Below are 10940 nucleotides of genomic sequence, written 5' to 3' on the forward strand. Positions count from 1 at the left end.
GCAAGCACTGAACTGGCCTGTCCCTGCCTTGCTTTGTAGTAGGTCCTTAGCACCCCAACATGCGGTTTGCAGCCCACACGTGTCTGTGGGGCAGATGAGCTTGGGTGCTCAGTATGTAGGGGGAGTTAAGAGCCTCTGAGGTGCTCAAACTCTCCTGGGGCTGTGCTTGTCTTCAGTGAGTGTGGATCCTAGCAAGATGTAGGAATCAAGCCAAGGTAGGAGCCACTGGGCTCCTCTCTGCAAGCAAGTATCAGCCCAGGGCCACCACCTTCAGCTCAGCTCTCAAACCCTGTCTGAACAGAGCATGAGATCAGACCTAGGGGCTGTGTGTGTGTGTGTTGGGGGGGTATGCTTGAACACATGGAGTGTTATAAGCAAAAGCAAGGGTTGCAGATGCTATTGAAAGAAAACTGGCCAGTCCTGCCTCTTCAAGCAAGGGAAATCTACTGAGATGTGGCATTGGGTGGGCTACCACACAGCCAGCCAGAAACATACTGACTGGTCTAACCCCACCAACCACTGCACCCCAGCATCCATGACACCATGCACAACCTGGTCTTGCCTGCTGGGGCAGGGAAGATTACTTTGAATTGTCTCAGGGATGTTCCAGTCCTTGAGGGTCTATGAACGGCTGAAACAAGGGCCCAGGCTGTGCTGCCCAGGGAGCTCCCAAGCAGCTTGGTGGCTCACATGAAACTCTGCAATGTACTATCCCCATTGGAGGCTGTGGACTGCCACTTGCATGGTGCTGTTTGTTTCCACCTAGCCCAGGCCACACTGAACCTCTGCACGCTTTAGGGGCAGGTAYGGAGAGGATTTAGCAGAGGGCAGAGCTGCAGGATGGGACAAGACAAGKTGGGTAGCTCAGTGCTTTCCAGACTCTTGGTATTGGATGCCCTTCCTGTACCTGACTAGACAAAGGACATGAGGTCCCAAAGAAAAGCGCAGTGCCACAAAACTGCAAGCAGCCACCCTCAGGGCTAGAGACAGAGCAGAGCTACTTCCCACTTTCTAGGCAGCTTTATTTCATTTCATCACTATTTTTCATGTGAAATCAAMCCCCCAGGGCAATCTAGAAAGTGAAGAAGCACAAAGCACTTTAAGCCTTTTGTGTTGAACAAGGACCAGCCACTTTATAGCAAGTTCCAGCTCACATAGCAGCTCTGTAGCATTGCTGCACTTAGGCACTGGCTAGTCTGTTGTGGGAGCTGCTTGGCTTTGCATTGTGCTATGGGATGGCAGTCTCTCCAAGTGAGATGGCTTTATRCTCCTCCAGCCAACAACTTCTGCTGATACAAACGTTTCGCCAGGAAGGGCAGATTTCAACTCCAGTAGTGCACTCCTAGGTCAGCAGAGCTAGCAGTCACCTCTGTCTGGGCTTCAGCTGTGCTCCCACCTATCTGGAGGTCACTCTAGATCGAACGGTGTTTATTGCTGAAAATTCCCGATGTCCTGGTCAACGCATCATGGCTACGCTGTGACCTCTGCCTTATCTTTTGGGGGTTTTGCCTGTAAAATGAACAAGGTCATTGGTTAGTCTGTTCAGAAAAACAGAGACCAGTGGGTATCTCRGTTGGATGGTCTGTGATGACCACACTATGGTACAAAATGCTCAGCTCTGCTCAATCTCATGCAAATGGCTCTATTGCTAGAGCCTCCAAATTGATTTGTGATTTGATATTCAGGCAGTACATCAGGAGAGACTTTTTTTTTTTCCCCCAGTAGGATGGTGGAGCCCTGGAACAGGCCTTCTGGGGGATCTCCATCCTTGGAAGTTTCTCAGACTTGGCTACATAAAGCCAAAGGGTTGACAGTAGTTCTGCTCTGACATCATGCATGCTGTGGCATGCATGGCATCATGCATGCCAGCAAAACATGATGCTGATCATTGATCAATATGAACATTGACAAAACTCCAGTATGCATATAAAACAGCTGCTCTTTTTTGACTCAGAGTCTGGTCAGATTCAGTCCTAAGAGGGTGAATTTTATTGTGAAGCTGGTACAGGCAAAAAAAAAAAAAAAAAAAAAAAAAAAAAAAAAGAAAAAGAAAAAAAAAAAGAAAAAGAAAAAGAAAGAAAAGAAAAGTGAGTTTCCCTGTGCAAGAGACTCAGGGAAGTCTTGTTCCCTTTCAGTTCGAGCTCAAGGGGCTATGCCCATGTGGACTCTCTGTTGTATAGAAGAAATTGAGCTCATACAGCTTTTCTCTAAAACTGGACCACATCCAGGTCCCTCTCTTCCATCCCTCTCTTCCACTCACTCACTTGTGGTCGTTAAACTTGTGAAAGTTTTATCTCTACATCAAATTCAGCAAACCTGGACACTGAGTCCAAGGTGTTAGAGGGAGGAGAGATTCAATACCACTGCACYTGGGTTTTCCCAGATGAAAGATCTTGGGAACTGAGTTTTAAACAAAAGGCAGAATATTCAAATCACCTCACTAAACTTCACTCCAAGCTCAGCTATCTAAACTGACCCTGCAGCATGTGCTTACCTCCTCAAACTTCTCCTTCCGATAGAAGTCAGCCTTTGAATCCAGGTACAGCAGAACCAGGTCACAGACCACTGTGGCCTAGAGATGGACAAACACAGTATGGCAGTCAGAAGTGAAGTCAGTCAATGGTGAAACTCAGTGCATGAGAGCCAGGATCCTGCTCACAGCACCCATCCAACCTGTTCAGCCTGCCATCTCAAGTTCACTCCATCTTGGGAACAAACTCCATCATCCAGTCAGTGCAAGAAGGAAGCTTTCTATCCTTTCTTGCCAGCCTGAGCCCTCCAGGCAGCCCCACCAGGACCTCTCAAGGACCAACCTGCTCCCAGTAGCTGCATGTCTAGCATAAGATGTTAGACATGAACATCTGAGCTGCAATGCATGGACCAAGTGTCCAGACTGGTATAGTGGAGCACCACTGTCACAGCCACACAAGGGAGGAGGATGAGCAGTTATCTGGGATGTCATGCCTAGGAAAGAGGTGGCAGACTGTGGAGCCCAAACAACCCCCATTACTCTGCAGGAGGGAAAGAGACATGACAGTGTGCGAGACAGGTGCTTTAGAAGGGACTCACCTGTGTCAATGACTGCGAGGCTAGTGTCCGCACTGGGGCCAGTTATTGCCTCCCTTTAGAGTCAAGGTGCGGGGTGGGGGGGAAGGCAATTAGAAGACATGTCCTCTCCTGCTGTGGGAGACAGCTGAAGTAGACCAACCAGCAGCACCCTCACAGCGCTCACTTGTCTCCCTTGACTATACAGCAAATGTGTGGCACCCACACGGTCAACAAAGACACCTGGCCYGCATGGTAAGTGCCCCTGACAGTTCTCAAGATCCTTGCACTAGYAGTGTTGTTACTGGTAATGATCACAAATGGGAGCTAACACTTTTGCCAAACAATCTCCTGGGCTGACAGGCACACAGTTTGCTGTGAAAAAGGAAGCCTCACACAGCAAGCCAATAAGAGGAAATGCTAGGTAAGTGGCAAGTCCCAATCCAYGAATCAGAGTAAAAGTGCGCATTTGGAGTACTCACGGCACCAAGGAGTGTGATGCTGGTGCCGAGGCTGATGGCAGTAGGGATGATGCTGAACTTCCCAGCCTGCTGAAAAACAGTGGGTGGAAGGGAAAGATAGTGGGCAGGTAACAGTGAGAGGGTTGTAATGGAAAGCCCTGCTGGGCAGCATGTTTAAAGCCTGCTGTCATGGGCAAAGGGGAGATGCTGGATGGAACAAGGGTTATTTCATTATGTTCCATTTTAGGCACTTGACTGCTATCACCTTTATCCTTCAAAGAAGAATTCAGGCAACTTGTTGCTCAGTGACAGTTGAGGTTACATACAACCTTCCTAATCGTACAGGCATGACTGCAGACTCTATCTCACCTCAAAGCTCCAGGCAACTCCATASAACCATGCTCTACAGAATGGCAAACATATCCCTCTCTGGTATTATATGCCTTCTTTACTACCCAAATGAGTCTGGTGTGAAAGAAAAAGAGATATTTGGTGCTATTCTCTCCTGCTCCACACCTTCCCAGTCTTGGTCTCACCACTCAGATGCATGCACCCTGTCTTGCTTTCCAAGATCATCTCTCCTCGGGTGAAAAGGCCGCTGCTAGGCATGGTGGACTAGCTATGGAACATCTCTGGAGATGATAAGTCCTCTCAGTGCAGGTCCCATCTTGCACAGTAGAGTATTAGAGTATTTAGTTTGGCAGTGATGCTGTACACACTAGCATCAGCCATGATCACACCCATGCCTTCCTCCCTAAAGGTACAATTAATCAAGAAGGGATTAATTGTTCAATTCAGAAAAGYTCAGGTTGATCTTCAGTGTATTCCCAGCCATCACTAGTCCCTCAGAGATGCCCTAAGCCCTTCAGACTGGACTAGCTCACCTTACTTCAAGGCAGACCTCACAATACCTGACCATGTCAGATGCCCAACAAACATGGGAAATCTCATTCCTCAGGCATTGCCAAGAGCTTTCATTTCAAATGAGAGAGACCATTTCTTCCTGCTCTCTTTGGCGCCCTTGATCTGTTCTGAGGAAAGCAAGACTCTGGAAYGAGGTGAGGAGTTTATCACGGTAAAGAGAAAAGATGCCTGAGGAAGGCAATGAGGCTGGCCTCAGTAGAAAGCACAGCCATGGACAGGTTTGAGGAACAAGTTCTGATAGCAAGAGGGACAGAATTGTGTATGTGGGGTCTTCAGAGGAGACAGTACCTGGCCATGCACAGAAATGTCAAAGCGGATGCCATAGAGCTTCAGCAGGCTCCGGTAGTGCCTTTTTTGAGGATCCCAGTAGTAGGAGGCAGTTCTAAGGGAGACACAAAGGAGAAGCTTTGAAAAGATGCTGCAGCTCTGTGCAAGCAGGGTGAGGAACAAGGSCGTGTGAAAGCTGGCAGCCTGAAGAAGGCCTGCCAGTGCCATGTGACTCCAGTAGATACCAGATGCCTGTGCACATTTCATTTCCTCCAGTAGGCAGGGATATGGACTATGCACATGCTGCCACAACTCACTAGCTGGGCATCAGCAGTAGGGCCTCAGGAGCTGCTCAGTATCGAAGCCCAAGGTAAGAGGCTCTGCATGCAACTCCCAATGCATCCACTTCAAGGTGACAATGGGCATAGCCAGCCACATATCCCTGCCCTCACGCAGGTAACGCCCTGCACAGCTCCAAACAGACCAGAGTTACAAGGTGCTGGAGATATCATGGTATCTAGGTACTGAGAGACTCCACACCAGGGTTAYCATGTCCCATTGCTCCTTTCAGAGCATTGTATTTCATCTAGGAGAACTGATATCTCAAATGATCTCTGAGTGAGTACCTGTCCCACGGACCTGTGTGGCTACTGTCCCAGCATGGCCGGTGTCCGCACCTGAAATTGTAGTTCCTGTCCTGCAGGCTGAAGGAGTACTGAGGCTGGCACTGGGCAGCAGGGTGATCCAGGTCACAGTCCCACTTGATGKAAACTCCAATGCTCCCCCCCTGCAGCATGTTAACACACATTTCATTCAAGAAGAAACACTGGACTGGAGACTTGTTGGGTTCTTTACTGTTCAAGTGTTCACAGCTACTGACTTGGATAGATTGGGCCATTCCCTTAGTATTTCAGGGGACAATCCCACTCTGTGCCTGCCCATGCCCCTAGGGGATGTTGCAGTCTCCTTTCATACTTCAAAGGGAAAAGCAAATACCAGCAACGCAAGATTCTCAAAAGTCTCTCCAGCTGCCTTCACCATGTCACGGATACGGAAGACTGGGCAGGATGGGTTGAAAAATGGATCATATGTGCAGCTCTTGAAATAGGCGGGGTCACTGGTTTGCAAAGTATTGCCCCTGAAACAGGAGAGAGGGAGCTGTCACAAGCACTGAAGAATGGGGGAGGTCATGGGGCACTACTGCATGACTGAAAAGGACATCCTCCCACTACTCCCATGATCCTCAAGCAGAGGGGACTGCTCCTGCTGAGAAGTGACAGCCATTGCCTCTCCTATTGTCCCTATGGAGTGGGACCACATCGGGTACAGAGCTACACAGCCCTGTCTCAAGGTCTGGTCACCTTCTTCTAGACCTGGCTACATCAGGGCCTTGTCTTTCCCAGGTTCCTTTGCTCTGCCTTCCAGACTTTTCTTTCCCCCAGGACACCTAGCAGCTCAAGGACCTGCATTTATAGTAAAAGTGTCCTCTGGTCCTCAGGTTGCATAAGGATGGGYGGAAGCTGGCCCAGAAAAAACACAAATGGAGTCATCACCCTTTTCAGCACCTACCAGTACAGCCTGCCATGCTCCTTTCTCTCCCAATTCCTCTGCCTTTGTGCTTTACTTTTCTTCCCTCTACATCTCCTTCCCACAGCATCAGTCACTGCTGTGAGACATAAGGACCCAGCTTTAGAGTTATTGCTCTAGAGGAGATGGCAAGGGGAGTTCAGGTCCTCTAGTTCCTGTTTCCTGCCAGAGGAAGAGAGCTCAGTCAGCATGCCTGGGGCCATGAGGGCAGTACAGCCCTTTACTTAGCCTCTACGAAAATGTTTGACCCCTTCTCTCCCTCACGTCTACCTATACACCACTCTCTCCAGGCACCAACCCTCTCTACCTGCAAAGCCTTCTTGGGTACTTTGCCCATCTATGAAGGAAGAACTACTGTGCCGTAAAAGGAGTAGCCTACGCAGCGCACTGCTGGAGATGATGAAGAGCACAGTATCTCAGGCTCTACTCAAGCCAGGCAAAGGCCTCACATTCAGGTAACTTGTAAAATCACACTCCTAACGGCTCCCTTGGCAACTCAGGAACATGTACAGAATAAGAAGTAAAAATGTGCAGGGTAAAATGAAGCCTTGGGAGTGACTGGCTTTGTCCTGCTCTGTTTGTAGTACCCCAGACAGATGGAAATGCAGCAATTACTCTCTCTGGGGACACTGCAGTCCCACTGCTGTTACACCTACAGACACAGCCAAAGAGATCATGTTCTCCCTGAATGCATCATTGAAATCTTAACTGAAAGCCATTGGCTCTCCTTGATGGGATACTGCTTCTTGGATGTCTAGGCTACTCAGTGTCTAAGCACAAAAGCTCAGCACAGATGCTGGGCTATGGTGAAAGCAGAGTTCCAGTAGGAGGAGTTTCATACTTACTTGGAGAAGTTAAATTTGGTGAAGTTCACAGTATTTTTTATAAAAAGAGTAAAATTCTCCGCCTCAGCCAGAAGAGGTTTCCTGGAAAACAACCACTGATGAACTCAAATATTTTTACGGTGGCCAAGGTATCGCCCAATCCCCTTCTCTGCAATCTTTTCCATGACTCTGGGACTTGAACTACTGTGGATAGTTGCAAGAAATGCTCTTGCCCAGAGTTCTCTGGGCTTAACTGATCGGTAGGTCAATGTCAAAGTCAAAGATCTCTTTGAAGCCAGCTGCCCCACCCTGGTTGGAAGTAAAATCAGGACACTGATTATACAAAGCACAAAGGGAATCAACTACGCCACTGTTCAGAGCCTGTTTGGATGCCAGCTGTCCTCTCACCCTGGGCAATACCTGGGCAGGGTGTCATTCTCTACAGGACACCAGCTGTAGATCTCACAGGTAGAATGGGTGGTGTTGAACATCACACATTTCCCAGTTTTTATCCCTGGAAAAGAGACAATGCATCTCGTTTACTCCTTTTACCTTCTGAATGTCTTCTCTGTAGCTCCCCTTCTAGGATAATGCCCCAGCCATGGTCCTGCTGCTCTGGCCTTCTCAGAAAGCACAGACAACCCTGGGATCATCTTCAGTGTTTTCCCCACTCAAAAACTCCTCTGGGAAACCCCCCCCCCCCAAGGCCAAACAACAGTGGCTGTTTTACAAAGACAAGAAGGTGCTGGCAGCTATGGTGCCTCAGATGGCACAGTACCTGTCTGTCCAGCACAGCAGCTCCTGTTTGGTGGCTGCTGAAGCCACCCACTCCMGTCAGAAATACAAGCTGGGGGAATATGGCATACCAAACTTTGACAACTGATCTTCTAAAAATTCTCCTTTCTAATATTAATCAGTGTGAAATAAACCCAAGTTTTATTAAAAAAGGAAAACCTGCCAATTGCAAAGCACATTGGTTTAGATTTCAGCAACCAACGTCAAAAACAACCAGCCTCTTTATTTGTTGCTGACAGCACCTTTTGCCTTCAGTACCAGCTTTTCCTGGAGCGACTGGTTGCTTTAAGATTTTGTCAAGAATAGTCTCTGGAGAGCACTTCCATGCACACTTACAAATATACTGAACCTTGTCAGTTCGCTTCCCTGTATATCTGTTTGCTAGCAAGCATGGGGACACAAAATGATTTCTTTTTTCCGTAAAACATCTAGTACCATTGCCATGGACCACTGGGTATCCCATGGGACAGTCTGCATCTTCTCTGCAAATCCCATCTAGAATAGAGGGGCTCTAATAGAGAGCAAAGAGAGAGAGGGAGAAAGAGAGGGAGAGAGAGAGAAAGGGAGAGAGAGGGAGAGGGAGAGGGAGAGGGAGAGAGAGAGAGAGAGAGAGAGAGAGAGAGAGAGAGAGAGAGAAGTGGTGTTACTCTGCTGCACAACGGCTTAAAGGCCATGAGGTCATTTTTCCTCATCCCTGTGCTGTTCCTCCAACCAGTCCATGCATGTCCCAGTCACAGTAGGCACTCATCATGTCCAGAACAGCATCTTCGGCAACCTCAAGTCAGTGGAGAGAGAGGCATCTCCCAAGGACAGTCCCTTTCATATGTCTCCACTCCTTCTGGAGTGCTCACCTCCACTTTGTCAGCAGCAGAGGAAGCCTCAGCAGCTAGCTCAGACCAAACCTTATAAGCTAGAACTGGCAACAACTATGGTTGGGTTCTGGAAGACCTTAACGTGCAGAACCCAGCACACCTTGTAAAGCACCACCATAGCTCCCCTGCCGAAGCGCTGAAAAGTCACTAAATACAGTATAACACAAGCTCTAAAGGAGAAACTAAAAACTTTACCCTTACTCTGTGGGCCAGATGTAGTTTGCAGGACTCACATCAGGGCTGTAAGAAACACTTATTCATGAGAAATCTTCCTCTTCCTGCATCATATCCGGATATCAAGGATTCCGCAGCAGTTTGTGCAGCATTGTCTTGGCTCTGCCTTGAACTCCTGGGGCTCGTGTTGGATATTGTGGTCTGCTGACCCTTGTGGAATGAGGGGACTAGAGAGTGACTCTGCCAACAGGTAAGGGGAGCTGGGCAAGGGCAATTGCAGGAAGCCTTAAGCTCTCCTGGGAGAAGCTCCGGCACTTACTCCCCACTGKAGCTGGGTGTAGCTACTKSTAACGAGCAGTCTCCCAGTCTCCTTGCCCCTGAATAGAGGGAGTTGGGGCTTTTGACACAGGTAGCCCTTCTTTAGGGTGGATCAAGTACCCTGTGGGTTGGTAGTAGGGAGAGGTCTATTTAAGAGCCAGGCCTGGAGCACAGCTCCCAGAGTGCAGCAGTTTGTGCAGTTAGGTGCAAGAGGACATCTTTCTTTTTCCTGTGCTAGTAGTGCCCACTCTTGCTAACATGGCTGTAACTTGCTGTAAAGCATATTTGCTAATAGCTGTGGGAATTGCTGCATCAGCTGTGTCGGAAGCTTCAACGCAGACAGATCCTCTTGTAGCAGATGCTGCCCTACAGGTCTCAGGCTGCAGGGAGTGCTTGGAGCCTCTCCAGAAGGCCTGGACTGATGGTCTGCCCTCCTGCAAGAGGTGTGCTGTTGTTGAGGATTTGTGTTGTCAAGTGAAAGAGTTGCAGGATGAAGTAGACTGCAAAATATACAAGAAAGTGAGCAGGAGATAGACAGGGCRTTCTTAGAAACAGTACTGCTTCTGGAGTCCCAATCCCCTGCAGCATGGGGGTTGCTGGAGGGCTCCGTGAAGAGTGAAATAGTATAGCACAGCTGCTATACTATTTCGAAGAAGGCTGGAAGCTAGTAGATTCTCCAACAAAAAGAAGAAAGGCCCCTAATCCTCCTGTAGACTTGGARTTACAGTTGAAGAACAGGTTTAGTGCACTCCAGGGTGAGGAGAACCCAGACCTGGCCTCAAAGGAAGCAACTGGGCTGTCTGAGCCTGTGCCTTGCGTGACCACTTGGAAGAGGCGATGAGTGGTTGTAGTGGGTGATTCCATGCTGAGGGGGACAGAGGCGCCTATCTGCCATCCCGACCCCTCCTCTAGAGAGGGGGCAAGGATACGAGATGTGTCTGAAAGGCTACCAAGGATTGTCTGCTCATCAGACTACTGCCCTCTGCTGCTCTTTCAYGTGGGTGCTAATGATACAGAGAACAAACTAGCAACAATAAAAGAAGACTTCAAGGCCTTGGGCATGGTGGTCAAGGCTCTGGGAGCCCAGCTGGTCTTYTCATCGGTCCTGCCAATTAGGGGGAGGCATGGGAGGAGGAGTAGGAAGATTTCCCAAATCAACAACTGGCTACGCCACTGGTGTTGGCAACAGGGTTTTGGATTCTATGACCATGGAACATGGTTTGACGACCAACAACTGGTGCRGAGAGATGGGATGCACCTCACCAAGCGGAGCACATTTGCCTTTGTAAACAGGTTAGACAGCCTAGCAAAGAGGGCTTTAAACTAGATAGGAGGGAGGAGGGGGGTGTCATACAGACAGGGTAGACAACAAAACACAAGTTGGGTTGGTGGGCCTCCAACGGGTGCATGCAGCTCAGGATGTGCATTTGGGACATGGCTATGGGGGACCCCCTACACCCTTCCTGGGAAACCTGCGGGCATGACTACCTCTCTGAAATGCCTGTRCACCAATGCACACAGCAWGGRGAACAAACAGGAGGAACCAGAGATTTGTGTGCGGTCGCAGGGCCATGATCTCATTGCAGTCACAGAGACATGGTGGGATAGCTCACATGGCTGGAATGCTGTCATGGATGGCTATGCGCTTTTTAGGAAAGACAGGCCAGGAAGGT

General features: G+C 49.1%; 1 protein-coding gene across 1 annotated transcript in view; it reads right to left on the reverse strand.

Moving 5' to 3' along the window:
- Positions 1-1001: 1001 nt before the first annotated feature.
- The window catches only part of P2RX6 (purinergic receptor P2X 6), a gene marked incomplete at its 5' end in the record, with an annotated part of 16091 nt that continues 6152 nt past the window's right edge, over positions 1002-10940 (reverse strand). The window contains 9 exons of the mRNA XM_085310175.1: positions 1002-1509; positions 2495-2572; positions 3528-3596; positions 4719-4812; positions 5375-5484; positions 5694-5835; positions 7130-7210; positions 7529-7622; positions 8339-8414. Coding sequence (XP_085166301.1) covers positions 1471-1509; positions 2495-2572; positions 3528-3596; positions 4719-4812; positions 5375-5484; positions 5694-5835; positions 7130-7210; positions 7529-7622; positions 8339-8414 — 783 coding nt within the window. The remainder of the gene's footprint in view (positions 1510-2494; positions 2573-3527; positions 3597-4718; positions 4813-5374; positions 5485-5693; positions 5836-7129; positions 7211-7528; positions 7623-8338; positions 8415-10940) is intronic.

Source organism: Rhea americana, unplaced genomic scaffold (genome assembly GCF_003343005.1).
Source record: "Rhea americana isolate MKP2758 unplaced genomic scaffold, rheAme1 scaffold_312, whole genome shotgun sequence".
Taxonomy (NCBI): domain Eukaryota; kingdom Metazoa; phylum Chordata; class Aves; order Rheiformes; family Rheidae; genus Rhea; species Rhea americana.